At 43.9% G+C, this 23201-nt stretch overlaps 1 protein-coding gene across 1 annotated transcript in view; it reads right to left on the bottom strand.

Annotated features, from left to right (window-relative positions):
• LOC115115928 (serine/threonine-protein kinase NLK) overlaps positions 1-23201 on the bottom strand; it is a 149548-nt gene that overhangs the window by 12392 nt on the left and 113955 nt on the right. The window contains exons 6-7 of the mRNA XM_065024346.1: positions 21443-21652; positions 20691-20792 (exon numbers count right to left, since the gene is read on the bottom strand). Of these exons, the coding sequence (XP_064880418.1) occupies positions 20691-20792; positions 21443-21652 (312 nt within the window). The remainder of the gene's footprint in view (positions 1-20690; positions 20793-21442; positions 21653-23201) is intronic.

Genomic DNA, 23201 nt, shown 5'->3' with positions numbered 1-23201 from the left:
TACACCTTAGCCAAATACATTTAAACTCAGTTTTTCACAATTCCTGACATTTAATCCTAGTAAAAATTCCCTGTCTTAGGTCAGTTAGGATCACCACTTTATTTTAAGAATGTGAAATGTCAGAATAATAGTAGAGAGTATTATTTCTTTCAGCTTTTATTTCTTTCATCACATTCCCAGTGGGTCCGAAGTTAACATTAGTATTTGTTAGCATTGCCTTTAAATTGTTTAACTTCGGTCAAACACTTTGTGTAGCCTTCCACAAGCTTCCCACAATAAGTTGGGTGAATCTTGGCCCATTCCTCCTGACAGAGCTGGTGTAACTGAGTCAGGTTTGTAGGCCTCGTTGCTCGCACAAGCTTTTTTAGTTCTGCCCACACATTTTTCTAAAGGATTGAGGTCAGGGCTTTGTGATGGCTACTCCAATACCTTGACTTTGTTGTCCTTAAGCCATTTTGACGCAACTTTGGAAGCATGCTTGGGGTCATTGTCGATTTGGAAGACCCATTTGCAACCAAGCTTTAACTTCCTGACTGATGTCTTGAGATGTTGCTTGAATATATCCACATAATTTTACTCCCTCATGATGCCATCTATTTTGTGAATTGCACCTGTCCCTCCTGCAGCAAAGCACCCGCTGCCACCCCTGTGCTTCACGGTTGGCATGGTGTTCTTCGGCTTGCAAGTTTCCACTAAACATAACGATGGTCATTATGGCCAAACAGTTCTATTTTTGTTTCATCAGACCAGAGGACATTTCTCCAAAAAGTACGATCTTTGTGCAGTTGAAAACCGTAGTCTGGCTTTTTTTACGACGGTTTTGGAGGAGTGGCTTCTTCCTTGCTGCGCGGCCTTTCAGGTTATGTCGATTTAGGACTCGCTTTACCGTGGATATAGAGCCTTTTGTACCTGTTTCCTTCAGTAACTTCACAAGGTCCTTTGCTGTTGTTCTGGGATTGATTTGCACTTTTTGCACCAAAGTACGTTCATCTCTAGGAGACAGAACGCATCTCCTTCCTGAGTGGTATGACGGCTGCGTGATGCCATGGTGTTTATACTTGCATACTATTGTTTGTACAGATGAACGTGGTACCTTCAGGCGTTTGGAAATTGCTCCCAAGGATGAACCAGACATGTGGAGGTCAACAATTGTTTTGTCCTAGGTCTTGGCTGATTTATTTAGATTTTCCCATGATGTCAAGCAAAGAGGCACAGAGTTTGAAGGTAGGCCTTGAAATACATCCACAGGTACACCTCCAATTGACTCAAATGATGTTAATTAGCCTATCAGAAGCTTCTAAAGCCATGACATAATTTTCTGGAATTTTCAAAGCTGTTAAAAGGGACAGTCAACTTAGTGTATGTAAACTTTGGACCCACTGGAATTGTGAAACAGTGAATTATAAGTGAAATAATCTGTCTGTAAACAATTGTTGGAAAAATGACTTGTGTCATGCACAAAGTAGATGTCCTAACCGACTTGACAAAATTATTTGTTTATTTTACCGTTATTTTACCAGGTAAGTTGACTGAGAACACGTTCTCATTTACAGCAACGACGTGAGGAATAGTTACAGGGGAGAGGATGGGGATGAATGAGCCAATTATAAACTGGCGATTATTAGGTGGCCATGATGGTTTGAGGGCCAGATTGGGAATTTAGCCAGGACACCGGGGTTAACACCCCTACTCTTACAATAAGTTCCATGGGAGCTTTAATGTACTCAGAGAGTCAGGACACCCGTTTAACGTCCCATCCGAAAGACAGCACCCTACACAGGGCAGTAGGATATTTTTTAGACCAGAGGAAAGAGTGCCTCCTACTGGCCCTCCAGCAGCATCTGGTCTCCCATCCAGGGACTGACCAGGACCAACGCTGCTTAGCTTTAGAAGCAAGCCAGCAGTGGTATGCAGGGTGGTTTATATTATAGTTTGTTAACAAGACATTTGTGGAGTAGTTGAAAAACTAGTTTTAATGACTCCAACCTAAGTGTATGTAAACTTCCGACTTCAACTGTTTCTCCTAACAGGCTATCTATGTATCTCCTTACTGGGTATGTATTTATCTATCTTCCACACATTGTGTAGTGTTGATCTCTCTAAGAAAGACGATTGATTATGTCACAGTGAACAAAGGAAGTGCTTCATAAGATAGCTGAGGCGATCAACCTGTCAAGGTTTAAATAACAATGTAATATCCCTGTCATAAACACTTTACAACCTGCTAGTGCAACCCTAAAATGATGATCACTACTGTACTACACAGTAATGTTAGGGCATGAATTATGCCTGAGCAAACAACTTGCATTGTTACAGAACAACTTGCTACTGACTCAAGGGTTTAATCATTCGATATGTCCCCATTAGACTGCACAGCGCAGAGTTTTGCATGTTTCAGTTCGACAAAGGAACCCACAGCCCAGACAGACACAAAGCCACAGTGTTAGGGGAGCAGTTGGCCAACGCTCCCGTTCTGATGTACAAGAAGAGCGAGAGCGAGGTTACAGTTTGGTTTGGCGCTGCTCTCTTTTCTAGCCATAGCTCTGGGGACTTTACTCAGATGAGCTTCCTGTGTGGTGAAACCCATGTGACCCCCCCCCCCCTGCATTCCATCCCCTCCTCAACTGCCCCAACACACAAACAGCACACACTATGCCGAAAGACAGTACAGTATGAAGTTTGGCTAAAACGGTTTCTTCATGAGAAATCCCTGATCACACCTGTAGGCAGTGTCATGACACGATGGCTAGCTAACCTAGCCAACGATGCGTAGAAACGCGGCATCGGGTCTAACGGTCGTCTAGCGTCAAATGGGCACACCGTCAAATCAAAGGCACTCCTCCGATATAAAGTTTTTTTTAACGAAAATGAAAACGTGTCAGTTTGTCACTTTCACGAGGTTGGAGTATTAAACATGTTCAACTACGTAAGACATTGGCTGGAATCTAGGTTATGCCTTTAAAAAAATGCACTTCTCTCATTGACTTCAAAAACCCCAAACCTTGGCCTGGTCTGTGGTCTGTTTCACAAGTGTTCCCGGAAGTCTCGCAATGTTACATTTCTGGATCTAGAAATTATGCTATGGCATTCTATGGCCTTCTTTACACTGTGACAAATATTTGTCACTAAATGAGCGTGGTGATCTTTCAACAAACATTACTCACTGTGTTGATACATACAGATACTTGACATTGAAAGTGACAAACACAAAAGGTACAGTGTCTACTGTACAACACACAGTGTTGCCTAAACTTTTCACAACACTTGATGCTTCATTTTGCATGTGTCTAAATGACTGAAGCATGTAACAAACTTTTTAAGGCCAAATACCAGAGTACATGTGACTAGGACAGTTATGGTGACCTTATTAACGCCACACTGGTGGTCATGAGTCATGACTTCAGTAAAATTCCATGTAATTGTTTAGTCACGGCAACTAGTCTTCTCCAACTAGTCTTCTCCCAAACAAATTTCACACATGTATTATTTAGTTTATGTAAAGACAATATTAAATAAAGAATAGTCAGATGGGTGATAATATTATCACTTGTGAATGATGTATTATCACTTGTGAATGATGTATTATCACTTGTGATAGATGTATTATCACTTGTGAATGATGTATTATCACTTGTGAATGATGTATTATCACTTGTGAATGATGTATTATCACTTGTGAATGATGTATTATCACTTGTGATAGATGTATTATCACTTGTGAATGATGTATTATCACTTGTGAATGATGTATTATCACTTGTGAATGATGTATTATCACTTGTGAATGATGTATTATCACTTGTGAATGATGTATTATCACTTGTGATAGATGTATTATCACTTGTGATAGATGTATTATCACTTGTGAATGATGTATTATCACTTGTGAATGATGTATTATCACTTGTGAATGATGTATTATCACTTGTGATAGATGTATTATCACTTGTGATAGATGTATTATCACTTGTGATAGATGTATTATCACTTGTGAATGATGTATTATCACTTGTGAATGATGTATTATCACTTGTGAATGATGAAGTGATGTATTATCACTTGTGAATGATGTATTATCACTTGTGAATGATGTATTATCACTTGTGAATGATGTATTATCACTTGTGATAGATGTATTATCACTTGTGATAGATGTATTATCACTTGTGATAGATGTATTATCACTTGTGAATGATGTATTATCACTTGTGATAGATGTATTATCACTTGTGAATGATGTATTATCACTTGTGAATGATGTATTATCACTTGTGAATGATATATTATCACTTGTGAATGATGTATTATCACTTGTGAATGATGTATCATCACTTGTGAATGATGTATTATCACTTGTGAATGATGTATTATCACTTGTGAATGATGTATTATCACTTGTGAATGATGTATCATCACTTGTGAATGATGTATTATCACTTGTGAATGATGTATTATCACTTGTGAATGATGTATTATCACTTGTGAATGATGTATTATCACTTGTGAATGATGTATCATCACTTGTGAATGATGTATTATCACTTGTGAATGATGTATTATCACTTGTGAATGATGTATTATCACTTGTGAATGATGTATTATCATTTGTTAATGATGTATTATCACTTGTGAATGATGTATCATCACTTGTGAATGATGTATTATCACTTGTGAATGATGTATTATCACTTGTGAATGATGTATTATCACTTGTGAATGATGTATTATAACAGTGAATGATGTATTATCACTTGTGAATGATGTATTATCACTTGATGCCCAACGTGTGCAGTAAGGCAAGAAACAGCGCATGCCTTCTTTTGCTCTACACCTCATGTAGCCAAATGAATCCGCTTTACATACAGAAGGCTGCGTGTGAGTTTCAAGTTTGGGGAAGATCATTTTCGCCATAAAAATACACCTTTATAATAAAGCACTACATGCATAATTCACATTTGCGGTCACTTTGAGATGGTGTTTCCCCACTAATTGATTGCATTTTGGAACATACACACTTTATAGCCTACTGCCGTGTGTGCATTGCTGCACTTATAATGTGATGAAATAGCCTAATACCTTATCAACATTTTAAGCTAAATGTTCTGGTCTGTTGCATCAGCCTCATTGTTTTTAAAAGGCGTTTTGATGTGAGTGGTTGTATTAATTTGGGATCTATCACATCCCACAACTGTCCAAGAGTATGTTTGGAATATTTATTTCTCACACAGAAGGACAAGTTGACCAATAGAATAGGTCAACTTTTGTACTCTGCGGTATAGTAGATTGACATAGGCAAGTGCTTTCGCTGTTTGTTAGGCCAATCTTCTACTCATCTTGTTGGCTGACGAAAAGTTAATGTGGACAGTTCTTCTAACATCTTCAACATGCACCTCGGAATTCGATACGGACACGCCCAGTTGGGTCCAGAGCTCATGCCTTTTAAATAAAATCAAAGTTTATTTGTCACGTGCGCCGAATACAACAGGTATTATAGTGAAATGCTTACTTACAGACCAGCTGGCCGGTGTGTTTACGGACATATTCAATCAATCCCTATACCAGTCTGCTGTTCCCACATGCTTCAAGAGGGCCACCATTGTTCCTGTTCCCAAGAAAACTAAGGTAACTGAGCTAAACGACTACCGCCCCGTAGCACTCACTTCCGTCATCATGAAGTGCTTTGAGAGACTAGTCAAGGACCATATCACCTCCACCCTACCTGACACCCTAGACCCACTCCAATTTGCTTACCGCCCAAATAGGTCCACAGACGATGCAATCTCAACCACACTGCACACTGCCCTAACCCACCTGGACAAGAGGAATACCTATGTGAGAATGCTGTTCATCGACTACAGCTCGGCATTCAACACCATAGTACCCTCCAAGCTCGTCATCAAGCTCGAGACCCTGGGTCTCGACCCCGCCCTGTGCAACTGGGTACTGGACTTCCTGACGGGCCGCCCCAGGTGGTGAGGGTAGGCAACAACATCTCCTCCCCGCTGATCCTCAACACGGGGCCCCACAAGGGTGCGTTCTGAGCCCTCTCCTGTACTCCCTGTTCACCCACGACTGCGTGGCCACGCACGCCTCCAACTCAATCATCAAGTTTGCGGACGACACAACAGTGGTAGGCTTGATTACCAACAACGACGAGACGGCCTACAGGGAGGAGGTGAGGGCCCTCGGAGTGTGGTGTCAGGAAAATAACCTCACACTCAACGTCAACAAAACTAAGGAGATGATTGTGGACTTCAGGAAACAGCAGAGGGAACACCCCCTATCCACATCGATGGAACAGTAGTGGAGAGGGTAGCAAGTTTTAAGTTCCTCGGCATACACATCACAGACAAACTGAATTGGTCCACTCACACTGACAGCGTCGTGAAGAAGGCGCAGCAGCGCCTCTTCAACCTCAGGAGGCTGAAGAAATTCGGCTTGTCACCAAAAGCACTCACGAACTTCTACAGATGCACAATCGAGAGCATCCTGGCGGGCTGTATCACCGCCTGGTACGGCAACTGCTCCGCCCTCAACCGTAAGGCTCTCCAGAGGGTAGTGAGGTCTGCACAACGCATCACCGGGGCAAACTACCTGCCCTCCAGGACACCTACACCACCCGATGTTACAGGAAGGCCATAAAGATCATCAAGGACATCAACCACCGAACCACTGCCTGTTCACCCCGCTATCATCCAGAAGGCGAGGTCAGTACAGGTGCATCAAAGCTGGGACTGAGAGACTGAAAAACAGCTTCTATCTCAAGGCTATCAGACTGTTAAACAGCCACCATTGAGTGGCTGCTGCCAACACTCTGTCATTGACACTGACCCAACTCCAGCCACTTTAATAATGGGAATTGATGGGAAATGATGTAAATATATCACTAGCCACTTTAAACAATGCTACCTTATATAATGTTACTTACCCTACATTATTCATCTCATATGCATACTGTACTCTACATCATCGACTGCATCCTTATGTAATACATGTATCACTAGCCACTTTAACTATGCCACTTTGTTTACTTTGTCTACATACTCATCTCATATGTATATACTGTACTCGATACCATCTACTGTATGCTGCTCTGTACCATCACTCACTCATATATCCTTATGTACATATTCTTTATCCCCTTACACTGTGTATAAGACAGTAGTTTTAGAATTGTTAGTTAGATTACTTGTTGGTTATCACTGCATTGTCGGAACTAGAAGCACAAGCATTTCGCTACACTCGCATTAACATCTGCTAACCATGTGTATGTGACAAATAAAATTTGATTTGATTTGATTTGATACAGGCTCTAACCAATAGTGCAAAAAAGGTATATATACAGTAGTGAGGCTATATACAGTAGTGAGGCTATATACAGTAGCGAGGCTATATACAGTAGCGAGGCTATATACAGTTGCGAGGCTATAACAGTAGCAAGGCTATAACAGTAGCGAGGCTATATACAGTAGCGAGGCTATAACAGTAGTGAGGCTATATACAGTAGCGAGGCTATAACAGTAGCGAGACTATATACAGTAGCGAGGCTATAACAGTTGCGAGGCTATAACAGTAGCGAGGCTATATACAGTAGCGAGGCTATATACAGTAGCGAGGCTATAACAGTTGCGAGGCTATAACTGTAGCGAGGCTATATACAGTAGCGAGGCTATAACAGTAGCGAGGCTATATACAGTATTGAGGCTATAACAGTAGCGAGGCTATAACTGTAGCGAGGCTATATACAGTAGCGAGGCTATATACAGTATCGAGGCTATAACAGTAGCGAGGCTATATACAGTAGCGAGGCTATATACAGTAGCGAGGCTATAACAGTTGCGAGGCTATATACAGTAGCGAGGCTATATACAGTAGCGAGGCTATAACAGTTGCGAGGCTATAACAGTAGCGAGGCTATATACAGTAGCGAGGCTATAACAGTAGCGAGGTTATATACAGTATCGAGGCTATAACAGTAGCGAGGCTATATACAGTAGCGAGGCTATAACAGTAGCGAGGCTATATACAGTATCGAGCCTATAACAGTAGCGAGGCTATATACAGTAGCGAGGGTATATACAGTAGCGAGGCTATATACAGTAGAGAGGCTATGAAAGTAGCGAGGCTATATACAGTAGCAAGGCTATAACAGTAGCGAGGCTATATACAGTAGCGAGGCTATAACAGTAGCGAGACTATATACAGTAGCGAGGCTATATAAAGTAGCGAGGCTATATATAGTAGCGAGGCTATATACAGTAGAGAGGCTATGAAAGTAGCGAGGCTATATACAGTAGCAAGGCTATAACAGTAGCGAGGCTATATACAGTAGCGAGGCTATAACAGTAGCGAGACTATATACAGTAGCGAGGCTATATAAAGTAGCGAGGCTATAAAAGTAGCGAGGCTATATACAGTATCGAGGCTATAACAGTAGTGAGGCTAAAACAGTAGCCAGGCTATAAAAGAAGCGAGGCTATAAAAGTAGCGAGGCTATAACAGTAGCGAGGCTAAAACAGTAGCGAGGCTATAACAGTAGCGAGGCTATAAAAGTAGCGAGGCTACATAGAGACACCGGTTAGTCAGGCTGATTGAGGTAGTATGGACCTGTAGATATGGTTAAAGTGACTATGCATATATGATGAACAGAGAGTAGCAGTAGCATAAAGAGGGGTTGGCGGGTGATGGGTGGCGGGAGACAATGCAGATAGCGAGACTTTTATTTTATTTTTTTATTTTTTTCCTACTGTGTTATTGACTTGTTAACTGTTTACTCCATGTGTAACTCTGTGTTGTCTGTTCATACTGCTATGCTTTATCTTGGCCAGGTCGCAGTTGCAAATGAGAACTTGTTCTCAACTAGCCTACCTGGTTAAATAAAGGTTAAATAAAAAAAAAATAAAAAATAAAGATAGCCCGGTTAGCCAATGTGCGAGAGTACTGGTTGGTCGGGCCAATTGAGGTAGTATGTGCATATGTACAGTTAAAGTGACTATGCATATATGATAAACAGAGAGTAGCAGCAGCGTAAAAGAGGGGGGGGGGGGGGGGCGTACAATGCAAATAGTCCGGGTAGCCATTTGATTAGTCTTATGGCTTGGGGGTAAAAACTGTTGAGAAGCCCGGCCCTTGCTGTCTCTGCCTGGCCGGTTCCCCTCTTTCCACTGGGATTCTCAGCCTCTAACCCTATTACAGGGGCTGAGTCACTGGCTTACTGGGGCTCTCTCATGCTGTCCCTGGAGGGGGTGCGTCACCTGAGTGGGTTGATTCACTGTTGTGGTCATCCTGTCTGGGTTAGCGCCCCCCCCCCCCTTGGGTTGTGCCGTGGCGGAGATCTTTGTGGGCTATACTCAGCCTTGTCTCAGGATGGTAAGTTGGTGGTTGAAGATATCCCTCTAGTGGTGTGGGGGCTGTGCTTTGCCAAAGTGGGTGGGGTTATATCCTTCCTGTTTGGCCCTGTCTGGGGGTGTCCTCGGATGGGGCCACAGTGTCTCCTGACCCCTCCTGTCTCAGCCTCCAGTATTTATGCTGCAGTAGTTTATGTGTCGGGGGGCTGGGGTCAGTTTGTTATATCTGGAGTACTTCTCCTGTCCTATTCGGTGTCCTGTGTGAATCTAAGTGTGCGTTCTCTAATTCTCTACTTTTCTCTTTCTTTCTCTCTCTCGGAGGACCTGAGCCCTAGGACCATGCCCCAGGACTACCTGACATGATGACTCCTTGCTGTCCCCAGTCCACCTGGCCATGCTGCTGTTCCAGTTTCAACTGACCTGAGCCCTAGGACCATGCCCCAGGACTACCTGACATGATGACTCCTTGCTGTCCCCAGTCCACCTGGCCATGCTGCTGCTCCAGTTTCAACTTCCACCTGACTGTGCTGCTGCTCCAGTTTCAACTGTTCTGCCTTATTATTATTCGACCATGCTGGTCATTTATGAACATTTGAACATCTTGGCCATGTTCTGTTATAATCTCCACCCGGCACAGCCAGAAGAGGACTGGCCACCCCACATAGCCTGGTTCCTCTCTAGGTTTCTTCCTAGGTTTTGGCCTTTCTAGGGAGTTTTTCCTAGCCACCGTGCTTCTACACCTGCATTGCTTGCTGTTTGGGGTTTTAGGCTGGGTTTCTGTACAGCACTTTGAGATATCAGCTGATGGCTATATAAATACATATGATTTGATTTGATTTTTGTTCTAGAATTGGCACTCCGGAACCGCTTACCATGTGGTAGTAGAGAGAACAGTCTATGACTGGGGTGGCTGGGGTCTTTGACAATTTGTGAAGCCTTCCTCTGACACTGCCTGGTGTAGAGGTCCTGGATGGCAGGAAGCTTGGCCCCAGTGATGTGATGGGCCGTACGCACTACCCTCTGTAGTGCCTTGCGGTCGGAGGCCGAGCAATTGCCGTACCAGGCAGTGATGCAACCAGTCATGCTCTCGATGTTGCAGCTGTAGACACATGCCAAATCTTTTTCGTTTCCTGAGGGGGAATAGGCTTTGTCATGCCCTCTTCTCTACTGTCTTGGTGTGTTTGTACCATTCTAGTTTGTTGGTGGTGTGGACACCAAGGAACTTGAAGCTCTCAACCTGCTCCACTACAGCCCCGTCGATGAGAATGGGGGCGTGCTCAGTCCTCATTTTCCTGTAGTCCACAATCATCTCCTTAAGTCTTGGTTACGTTGAGGGATAGGTCGTTATTCTGGCACCACCTGGCCAGGTCTCTGACCTCCTCCCTATAGGCTGTCTCGTCGTTGTTGGTGTTGTGTCATCTGCAAACATATTGATGGTGTTGGAGTTGTGCCTGGCCATGCAGTCATGGGTGAACAGGGAGTACAGGAGGGGACTGATGGCAGATGTGTCGCTACCTACCCTCACCACCTTGGGGCAGCCCATCAGGAAGTCCAGGATCCAGTTGCAGAGGGAGGTGTTTAGTCCCAGGGTCCTTAGCTTAGTGATGAGCTTTGAGGGTACTATGGTGTTGAACGATGAGCTGTAGTCAATGAATAGCATTCTCACATAAGTGTTCCTTTTGTCCAGGTGGGAAAGGGCAGTGTGGAGTGCAATAGAGATTGCATCATCTGTGGATCTGTTTGGGCGGTATGCAAATTGGAGTGGGTCTAGGGATTCTGGGATAATGGTGTTGATGTGAGCCATTACCAGCCTTTCAAAGCACTTCATGGCTATGGACGTGAGTGCTACAGGTCTGTAGTCATTTAGTCAGGTTGCCTCTGTGTTCTTCGGCACAGGGACTATGGTGGTCTGCTTGAAACATGTTGGTATTACAGACTCAATCAGGGACATTTTGAAAATGTCAGTGAAGACACCTGCCAGTTGGTCAGCACATGCCCGGAGCACACGTCCTGGTAATCCGTCTGGCCCCGCAGCCTTGTGTATGTTGACCTGTTTAAAGGTCTTACTCACGTTGGCTATGAAGAGCGTGATCACACAGTCGTCCGGAACAGCTGATGCTCTCATGCATGCTTCAGTGTTGCTTGCCTCGAAGCAGGCATAGAAGTGATTTAGCTCGTCTGGTAGGCGCGTGTCACTGGGCAGCTCGCGGCTGTTCTTCCCTTTGTAGTCTGTAATAGTTTGCAAGCCCTGCCACATAAGATGAGTGTCAGAGCCGGTGTAGTACGATTCAATCTTAGGACTGTATTGACGCTTTGCCTGTTTGATGGTTCGTCGCAGGGCATAGCAGGATTTCTTGTAAGCTTCCGGGTTAGAGTCCCGCACCTTGAAAGCGGCAGCTCTACCCTTTAGCTCAGTGCAAATGTTGCCTGTAATCCATGGCTTCTGGTTGGGGTATGTACGTACAGTCACTGTGGCGACGACGTCCTCGATGCACTTATTGATAAAGCCAGTGACTGATGTGGTGTACTCCTCAATGTCATCCGAAGAATCCCGGAACATGTTCCAGTCCGTGATAGCAAAACAGTCCTACAGATTAGCATCTGCTTCATCTGACCACTTTTTTATAGACCGAGTCACTGGTGCTTCTTGCTTTAATTTTTGCTTGTAAGCAGGAATCAGGAGGATAGAGTTGTGGTCGGATTTACCAAATGGAGGGCGAGGGAGAGCTTTGTACGTGTGGAGTACAGGCGATCTATAATTTTTTGCCCTCTGGTTGCACATTTAACATGTTGATAGAAATTTGGTAGAACTGATTTGAGTTTCCCTGCATTAAAGTCTCCGGCCACTAGGAGAGCCGCCTCTGGGTGAGTGGTTTCCTGTTTGCTTATTTCCTTATACAGCTGACTGAGTGCGGTCTTAGTGCCAGCATCTGTCTTTTATGTGACTTTTTTTCAAATCCTTATTAGAGTCGCATCATGCAGCCCTGGAATGTATAAAAAAAAGTTTGTATCACAAGTAAAGTTGCATAAATAACTCCATTTGAAGCATATAGGAGGACCTGTGTCTTTATTAACCGCGCAATATCCTTTCTATCTTATTCAGCTTTGTTCAATTGTAATCTTCATACTATTAAATAATGCCACAGGATCCACAGCAAATCTTTTCTGCTAAATTAATTAGTGTATCCCACAGCCATATGGCATAGCCAGATCATGGCCTAACATAATGTCAGAGTATGCTATTCTGTTCTTCTGAAATAGACTATATTTTCATCATATCATGTTTCTTCAGACCTGTCGAAAATAATGGATTTATTGTGATGGTGTAGGCTATATTAAAATGATTTATAAGACTTTTTCAAATGTAGATGTTCCAAAGGTCTGCATCAGTGGCTTGTGTGGAAGCCAGAAGATGTTAATGTGTTTATGTTAATTAACGGTCAATTACAATGAGACCGGCAGTTATTTGCTTGATAATCACCGGCTGACAAAATGTAACGAACGCCACAGCCCCACATTTAACTTTCTTCTAAGATACAAATATTTGTTTCTGTCTCAACATGCACTTTGGGCTGCAAAACATTGCATGAAATGTGCTTTACAAATAATGTATATAATTATTAGTATTATTATTAAAATAAAAGGGAACATCAGGTCTGACCTAGCCCTGCCGAGGAGGCCTTACACCAGGGCCAACCGGTACGAGCTGCCTGCCTGCCTGCCTCTCCCACCCCCACCCTCCAACATCGTCCATCTCTCTCCACCCTCATCCCCCCGCCCAGAGTAAGACAAACAAGCTGTACATCACTCTGCCAGACAATAACAAAGCCTTCCCAGGACACAGCCTCAGCGCCAGGTACAACAGGGCACTGTGAAAGGAAGAGTTGCAACTGGGGGATTTAAGGTGGTGTGGACAAGTAGATGTGTTTACTCATGCAAAACTTCTACTAATGCTAACTGGTGAAGGATGAGCCAATAAACATGCAGGTAATTACTAGAACAAACTAGCAGAGACAAGAGTTCCAACACAACCAGCGTGTCAACGCCAGACGGTTCAGTACAAAGATGTGGAGGAAGGGGAAGACAGGTTAATTTGGATTTTGTGTGTGTGTGTGTGTGTGTTTGTGCGAACGCACACTGAGGCGTGATGTGATGTGTGCTCCAGCAGCATAGTGAAGCGTGCGAGTAGCAGCCTCTGGTAACTAGTCTACCCAGACAGACAGCTCAGGTGACAACAGATTGGTAGTGAGGCTTCCTGTTTCAGCAGAAAAGGCTGCACTTATCTTCGCCGTGGTTCGAAGGTAGAGCAAAGTGGTTGAGGTGTGCGTGCGTGTGTGTTTGTGTGTGCGTGAGAGAGAGAGAGTGAAAGATAGGGAGTGATGCATACACAGAGTGTGTGCGTGCATGTGGAGAGAGGGGGTGCTTAGCAGCTTTCAAGCCCTTCTCTGATTTCTAAACTCATTTGGCTTGGGGTATTGACCTGCCTAAGCCTCCAGAGCAGGGTAGGTGGGGGCTAGTTTCCTAACGCTGGCTACAGTAGAGACCAATGGCTTTCATTTCACTGGTCATCCTCACATAGATTTATTTAGAAAGCACAGAGAGAATCAGCAACCTGATGTGTTCTATTTCCCCTCAAAACATCATTACATTAGTGAGAAGGAGAGGAGAGGAAGCTACATTAGACTAGTGACAAGGAGGGCAGAGGAAGCTACATTAGAGTAGTGTGAAGGAGAGGAGAGGAAGCTCCATTCAAATAGTGACAAGGAGAGGAGAGGAAGCTCCATTAATGTAGTGAGAAGGAGAGGAGAGGAAGCTCCATTAGAGTAGTAAGAAGGAGAGGAGAGGAAGCTACATTAGAGTAGTGAGAAGGAGAGGAAGCTACATTACAGTAGTGACAAAAAGAGGAGAGGAAGCTACATTAGAGTAGTGAGAAGGAGAGGAGAGGAAGCTACATTACAGTAGTGAGAAGGAGAGGAGAGGAAGCTACATTAGAGTAGTGAAAAGGAGAGGAGAGGAAGCTACATTACAGTAGTGACAAAAAGAGGAGAGGAAGCTACATTAGAGTAGTGACAAGGAGAGGAAGCTACATTAGAGTAGTGTCACAGAGAGGAAGCTACATTAGAGTAGTGAGAAGGAGAGGGGAGGAAGCTCCATTAGAGTAGTGACAAGGAGAGGAAGCTACATTAGAGTAGTGAGAAGGAGAGGAAGCTACATTAGAGTAGTGACAAGGAGAGGAAGCTACATTAGAGTAGTGAGAAGGAGAGGAGGTTACATTAGAGTAGTGAGAAGGAGAGGACGCTCCATTAGAGTAGTGAGAAGGAGAGGAAGCTACATTAGAGTTGTGACAAGGAGAGGAAGCTACATTAGAGTAGTGAGAAGGAGAGGAGAGGACGCTCCATTAGAGTAGTGACAAGGAGAGGAAGCTACATTAGAGTAGTGAGAAGGAGAGGAAGCTACATTAGAGTTGTGACAAGGAGAGGAAGCTACATTAGAGTAGTGTCACAGAGAGGAAGCTACATTAGAGTAGTGAGAAGGAGAGGAGGTTACATTAGAGTAGTGAGAAGGAGAGGAGAGGAGGCTCCATTAGAGTAGTGAGAAGGAGAGGAGAGGAAGCTACTTTAGAGTAGTGACAAGGAGAGGAGAGAGCTACATTAGGTTAGTGTAGTGGTTTTATTGTCCCGTACCCCTTAAAACATTCAACCTCCAATCTCTAGCCCCAGGGTCAGCCAACTCTCAAATGTTGTTTTAGCCATCATTGTAAGCCTGCCACACGCACACTATACAATATATTTATTAAACATAAGAATGACTGTTTTTGTTACAAACCGGCTCGTGGGAAATAACAAAGAGCTCTTATAGGACCAGGCCATAAATAATAATAATCAATCATTTTGCTCTTTATTTAACCACCTTACATTTAAAACCTTATTTGTTCAACGAAAATAGTGAATAACTAATGAGAAGGGTGTGCTTGAAAGGATGCACATAACTCTGCAATGTTGGGTTGTATTAGAGAGAGTCTCAGTCTTAAATCATTTTCCACACATAGTCTGTGCCTGTATTTAGTTTTCATGCTAGTGAGGGCCGAGAATCAACTCTCACATTGGTACGTGGTTGCAAAGGGTGTCTTAACAGCGCGATTTGCCAAGGCAGGAGACTCTTGAGCGCAGCCCAATCCAGAAATCTGGCAGTGGCTTCTGATTCAATTAAATTTTCACAGAACCGCTGGTTGCAATTTCGGTGAGGCTCTCTTGTTCAGATATTGGAAAGTGGACTGGAGGCAGGGCATGAAAGGGATAACGAATCCAGTTGTTTGTGTCATCCGTTTCGGGAAAGTACCTCCGTAATTGTGCACCCAACTCACTCAGGTGCTTCGCTATATCACATTTGACATTGTCCGTAAGCTTGAGTTCATTAGCACACTAAAATCATACAGTGATGGAAAGACCTGTATGTTGTCATTGTTAATGCAGACAGAGAAGATCATAATCATAATCATAGCCTCAATGTTTGTCCCACACATTGAATATAGTTGTGGAGTCCCTGTAATCCTAGATTCAGATAATTCATTAAAATGATGGTCAGTAATGAAAACTTTAAGCTTGTCTATCAATTTTTTTAAAAACGTGTCAATACTTTGCCCCTTGATAACCAGCGCACTTCTGCATGTTGTAAAAGCGTTACATGGTCGCTGCTCATATCATTGCATAGTGCAGAAAATACACGAGAGTTCAGGGGCCTTGCTTTATTAACAAAGTTAATCATTTTCACTGTAGTGTCCAAAACGTCTTTCAAGCTGTCAGGCATTCCCTTGGCAGCAAGAGCCTCTCGGTGGATGCTGCAGTGTACTGGGAGCAACTGTGGCGTCGGGAGCAACTGCTTGCACGCGCGTTACCACTCCACTATGTCTCCCTGTCATGGCTTTTGCTCCATCAGTAGAGATACCAACATGAGCAGCAGCTATGTTTGGCTACATACGGACCGTTAGCGGAATTCCCGCGAGAGAGTAACGGTTAATGTGATTGGATGTTAATTATTTGACTAGGCTACCTATATTTGACATTGTGTTGTTATTTCACTGAACACCAGATGGTTTCATTTTATTTTTGGCAGTGAAACGAGGCTACTCAGGAAAGAAAAAAAACTCACCCAAATGTATAGCCCTAGTTGGAAAATATAAATGGAAGGTTTGAAAATGTAAAGAAAATAAAATGTAAAAAATAAATAAATAATAAAATGTATCACATTTTTATTTGGTGTACCCCACAGCATTGCACATATCCCCCAGTTTGGGAATACCTGGGTTAGTGAGAAGGAGAGGAAAGAAGAAGAAGCTACATTAGGTTAGTGAGAAGCAGCCCAAGTGCCTGTACTCCTCTGTGGACGTTCTCACCGTTTGTGAGAATAAGCAGATGTACTGAGGTCCATGAAAACCTTGTCTTTAAAAGCTGCACTCGGTCTGCCTGCCCTCCTCCTCTCTCCATGTTTCCCTCCTATCTTATCTCCCTCCTTCCGTCCCAAGCTCCAACACCCCAGACCCCCATTGTGTAAAAATGAACACCTTCTCCCCTCTTCCAAGCTTTGGGGCTCTTTGGTCAAGCTCTCCTCTCACCTTCTCCTCCTCCCTCTTATCCTCCTCTCGCAAGTCCTTCACCCCCTCCCAAAGGGAAATGAAAGGGGGATGATAGGAGGGCAGGGGCTCCCTGTGATGCTTCATTCTCCCCACCTTCACAAAGACCTTGTCCTCTCACATGAATAAGCAGCTCCCTTAACCCTCCAAATAACTTCCAAGTGTGTGTTGACCTCTGGCTGCATCTTGTAACCTTTGAACTGGCATCTGAAGGAACAGCTCAAATCAGGGCATTTGAAGAGATTGTATGTACTGAATGTGGTCAACGTGTGAATACCCATCCACATATAGATGCAATTGGTCAATGAATAGCCACCCTGCAGGTAGAGCATTGCAAGTAGTGAGGGCTCTGGCAATTCCCAGCGCTAATGGTTTGAGGGGAGAGGAGTGTAAGATGAACAGCCACCCTGCAGGTAGAGGACCAGCACGGTTGGAGAGGAGAGGAGTGTAAGATGAACAACCACCCTGCAGGTAGAGGACCAGCACGGTTGGTGGGGTTGGGGGTGTAAGATGAACAACCACCCTGCAGGTAGAGGACCAGCATTGTTGGAGGGGTTGGGGGTGTAAGATGAACAACCACCCTGCAGGTAGAGGACCAGCATTGTTGGAGGGGTTGGGGGTGTAAGATGAACAACCACCCTGCAGGTAGAGGACCAGCATTGTTGGAGGGGAGGGGGGATGTAAGATGAACAACCACCCTGCAGGTAGAGGACCAGCATTGATGGAGGGGTTGGGGGTGTAAGATGAACAACCACCCTGCAGGTAGAGGACCAGCATTGTTGGAGGGGTTGGGGGTATAAGATGAACAACCACCCTGCAGGTAGAGGACCAGCATTGTTGGAGGGGAGGGGGGGATGTAAGATGAACAACCACCCTGCAGGTAGAGGACCAGCATTGTTGGAGGGGTTGGGGGTGTAAGATGAACAACCACCCTGCAGGTAGAGGACCAGCATTGTTGGAGGGGTTGGGGGTATAAGATGAACAACCACCCTGCAGGTAGAGGACTAGCATTGTTGGAGGGGTTGGGGGTGTAAGATGAACAACCACCCTGCAGGTAGAGGACTAGCATTGTTGGAGGGGTTGGGGGTGTAAGATGAACAACCACCCTGCAGGTAGAGGACCAGCATTGTTGGAGGGTGTAAGATGAATAACCACCCTGCAGGTAGAGGACCAGCATTGTTGGAGTGGTTGGGGGTGTAAGATGAACAACCACCCTGCAGGTAGAGGACCAGCACGGTTGGAGGGGAGGGGGGGTGTAAGATGAACAACCACCCTGCAGGTAGAGGACCAGCACGGTTGGAGGGGAGGGGGGGTGTAAGATGAACAACCACCCTGCAGGTAGAGGACCAGCACGGTTGGAGGGGAGAGGAGTGTAAGATGAACAGCCATAGACACAGTGGCATGTCTTTAGTAATGATTGAAAAAATTAAGTGGCCTAGAAAGCTGCCCTGGGGTATTCCTGATTCTACCTGGATTGTGTTGGAGAGGCTTTCAATAAAGAACACTCTCTGTGTGTTGTTCGACAGGTTAGACTTTATCCACAATATAGCAGGGGGTGTAAAGCCATAACACATATGTTTATCTAGCAGAAGACTATGATTGATAATATCAAAAGCCGCACCGAAGTCTAACAAAACAGCCCCTACAATCTTTTTTATTATCAATTTCTGTCAGCCAATCATCAGTCATTTGTGTAAGTGCTGTGCTTGTTGAATGTCCTTCCCTATAAGCGTGCTGGAAGTCTGTTATTAATTTGTTCACTGTAAAATAGCATTGAGTCTGGTCAAACACAATTTTTTTCCAAAAGTTTACTAAGGGTTGGTAACAGGCCAATTGGTCGGCTATTTGAGCCAGTAAAGGGGGCTTTACTATTCTTAGGTCGCGGAATTACATTTGCTTTCTTCCAGGCCTGAGGGCACACACTTTCTAGCAGGCTTAAATGTAAAATATGGCAAATATGAGTGCCAATATTGTCTGCTATTATCCTCAGTAATTTTCTATCCAAGTTGTCAGACCCCGGTGGCTTGTCATTGCTGATAGGAAACAATCATTATTCACCTATTCCACACTCAATTTACAGAATTCAAAATTACAATAATTGTCTTTCATATTTTGGTCAGATTTACTGGATATACAAGTGGGAGGCAGGTAGCCTAGTGGTTAGAGTATTGGACTAGTAACCGACGAAAGGTTGCAAGATCGAGTCCCTGAGGTAAAAATCTGTAGTTCTGCCTCTGAACAAGGTAGTTAACCCACTGTTCCTAGGCCGTCATTGAAAATAATGTTCAATGTTTGTTCAATGTTTGTTCTTAACTTTTTCGGGCTAGGGGGCAGTATTCGGAAGTTTGGATAAATGAGGTGCCCAAAGTAAACTGCCTGTTACTCAGGCCCAGAAGCTAGGATATGCATATAATTGGCAGTATTGGATGGAAAACACTCTAAAGTTTCCAGAACTGTTAAAAGAATGTCTGTGAGTATAACAGAAGTTATATGGCTGGCGTAAACCCGAGGACAATCCATCCAGAAAACAAAAAATCAGCTCACCCTTGATTACTATGGCTTTCAATGCAAATATAATAGGAAGACCTCCCAGATTGCAGTTCCTAGGGCTTCCACTAGATGGCAACAGTCTTTAGAAAGAGTTTCGGGCTTGTTTTTTGAAAAATGAGCTAGAATTTGTAGTTTTAGTAAGTGGCTCCCATTTTGGCTGTAGTGTTTGTTGCGCGTTCCGGTGAGGTCGCGTACTTCGTTATTTATCTCCGGTTATGGTCTCCGGTATTCTCCGTCTTAAATTTGATTGTTTATTTACATATTAGGGTACCTGAGGATTGATTAGGAACGTTGTATGATATGTTTGGAAGAAGTTTATTGGTAACTTATGGGATTCATTTGTATGCATTTTGAACGAGGGAAACCGGTGGATTACTGAGTTTAGCGCGCCAATGAAACAGACTTTTTTGGGATATAAAGAAGGACTTTATCGAACAAAAGGACCATTTGTTATGTAGCTGGGACCCTTGTGATTGCAACCAAATGAAGATATTCAAAGGTAAGTGATTTATTTTATCGCTATTTCTGACTTTCGTGATGCCTCTGCTTGGTTGGAAAATGTATGTAATGCTTTTGTGTGCGGGGCGCTGTCCTCAGATAATCGCATGGTGTGCTTTCGCCGTAAAGCGTTTTTGAAAAAATGATAATAAAAAATGTGTAGTGTCAGCGTGTGCTGCTGACATGTCATGCCTAGGTTTTCTAATCTTGCCAATGAAATGTAGTTGTCAAAATCAGTCGGTTTTGTGATGAAAAGATTAACCACAAATGTATATTTCCTACTACTGCATTTCTGCGAGTGTCATACATTTTTTCAGACCACCATCAAGCCCCCCTGCCTCCCCCTTCACCCCCACGATGTGTCCTGGGACTGCACTGGTGGCAGGAAGTAGGATCCCTTCTGGCTTAATATGGCTCAAATGTCAATGAAACAAACAACATCAACAACACTAAGACACCATCTTGCTGTCCAAGAGGACCACTCATCACTGATGTGTTTGACTCCTGTAACCATGTGTGGAAACAAATATGTCACAGATACATATTCCCATCCAGCCATGATTACCGAAAATATATTTGATTCATAGGACTTATGAAAACCTAGCTCAGGAGACAAATGTTCTGTCCTGCACCAGAGAACACACACTGCTCATCCATGTCCCTACCTGTTTGTGTGGTCCTCTGAGGATGTGGGCCCTGGCCCCCTCACACGCTGTCCTCATGGCCTCCAGAGAGGGAGTGCCCAGCAGGTCCGTGATCAGATCCAGCTACAACACAGAACACACACAGAAGAACATCATGCAGCATATGTTACTGTACTTGACACACGCATGCACGAACAAACACACAAACCCACACATGCTCACACACACACACGCTATGGCACATATGCAGTAAAGGCGAGGGAGTTGAGAGAGGCAGGCCAAGTTAAGGACTCCAGGGAGCTATACTGTGTATTGACTTATTGCTTCGGAATGCAATTTTTCAGTCCATTGTAAACTTACAGTGTCTGCGAACAAGTCAATTTAGACATGAGCTATTTGTGTCAATATCAGAAGTGAAAGGGAGTAGTGTGTACTGAGACATAAGACTGCTTTCCTCCCCATCTAACTCAACATGTCATCTTTGAAAGGGAGGTAAAGGAGGCAGGACCAGAGCCCAAGGTTTGGAGAGACATGGACATTAAGGGGTCAAGGAAGCTCTGTCCTGTTTTCAAATACAGATTTTATCTCTGAAAGCTCAAACCAAGCTGAAATAACACACCTCAGTGAAGTCTACTGACTAACAAGCACAACCAAGAATAGCCAATAACTTTTTTTCTTATAAAGTAAGCAAGGAAATGCTCTACACTGAATATTAGATCAGCAAGTATCCCATGTCAGATCAACATGTCCCCAGTGTTTACAGTATTGGTTACCTGCTGGATGGGACTTTGTGCCTGGAACAGGATGCGTCGGCCCAGTAGCTCGGCAAAGATGCATCCTACAGACCAGATGTCGATGGCGTTGGAGTAATGGTGGCTGCCCATGAGGATTTCTGGCGCACGGTAATACTGTGTCACCACCTCCTGAGTCATGTGACGAGACTCGTCCAGCTCTTCCAACCGCGCCAGCCCAAAGTCACAGATCTGAAAAGGTATGAAGGCAGAGAACATGTTCACATTAATACATCCATCAATACCAATACACAAATAGACTAGTCCTCCCAACCCAACCTAACCCAAGGTTTAGATGCATGCAGCTTCTTACAAGATACACCATTTATTATTTGGTAGCTTACTGTGACTGGCCAGTGTCAATTGTTAAATAACTGAATAAGAACATTGTCTGATTCGTCTAAAGACACAAAAGAATGGAATATTTGGATCGTTCATAAACGGACTAACGAGCTGCTCCGAAATTCTTTGTTGACTCATATCTCACTTCTCCCAAGCTCTTCAAGGGATGAGCCGTTACAGTGCCTTGCCAAAGTATTCATCCCCCTTGGTGATTTTCCTATTTTGTTGCATTACAACCTGTAATTTAAATGGATTTTTATTTAGATTTCATGTAATGGACATACACAAAATAGTCCAAATTGGTGAAGTGAAATTAAAAAAATTACTTGTTTCAGAAAATGATATATTAAAAAATAAACTGAAAAGTGGTGGGTGCATATGTATTAACCCCTCTGCTATGAAGCCCATAAAAAAGATCTGTTGCAACCAATTACCTTCAGAAGTCACATAAATTAATTTTAAAATGTCCACCTGTGTGCAATCTAAGAGTCACATGATCTCAGTATATATACACCTGTTCTGAAAGGCCCCAGAGTCTGCAACACCACTAAGCAAGGGGCACCACCAAGCAAGCAGCACCATGAACACCAAAGAGCTCTCCAAACAGGTCAGGGACAAAGTTGTGGAGAAGTACAGATCAGGGTTGGGTTATAAAATATATCCGAAACTTTGAACATCCCACGGAGCACAATTAAATCCATTATTAAAACAATTAAAGAATATGGCACAACAACAAACCTGCCAAGAGAGGGCCGCCCACCAAAACTCAAGGACCAGGTGAGGAGGGCATTAGTCAGAGAGGCAACAAAAAGACCAAAGATAACCCTGAAGGAGCTGCAAAGCTCCACAGCGGGGACTGGAGTATCTGTCCATAGGACCACTTTTAGCTGTACACTCCACAGAGCTGGGCTTTACGGAAGAGTGGCCTGAATAAAAATTAAAAAAACATGTTTGGTGTTCGCCAAAAGGCATGTGGGAGATTCCAGAAACATATGGATGAAAGGGTTCTCTGGTCAGATAAGACTAAAATTGAGATTTTTGACCATCAAGGAAAACGCTATGTCTGGCGCAAACCCAACACCTCTCATCACCCCGAGAACTCCATCCCCACAGTGAAGCATGGTAGCGGCAGCGGCAGCATCATGCTGTGGGGATGTTTTTCATAGGCAGGGACTGGGAAACCTGTAGGAATTGAAGGAATGATGGATGGCACTAAATACAGGGAAATTCTTGGGGGAAACCTGTTTCAGCCTTCCAGAGATTTGAGACTGGGAAGGTGGTTCACCTTCCAGCAGGACAATGACCCTAAGCATACTGCTAAAGTAACACTTGAGTGGTTTAAGGGGAAACATTTAAATGTCTTGGAATGGCCTAGTCAAAGCCCAGATCTCAATCCAAA

The sequence above is a fragment of the Oncorhynchus nerka genome, linkage group LG11 (assembly GCF_034236695.1).
Source record: "Oncorhynchus nerka isolate Pitt River linkage group LG11, Oner_Uvic_2.0, whole genome shotgun sequence".
Classification (NCBI taxonomy): Eukaryota; Metazoa; Chordata; class Actinopteri; order Salmoniformes; family Salmonidae; genus Oncorhynchus; species Oncorhynchus nerka.
The sequence above is the reverse complement of the archived record's forward strand: the minus strand, read 5'-3'. Positions and strand labels throughout refer to the sequence as shown.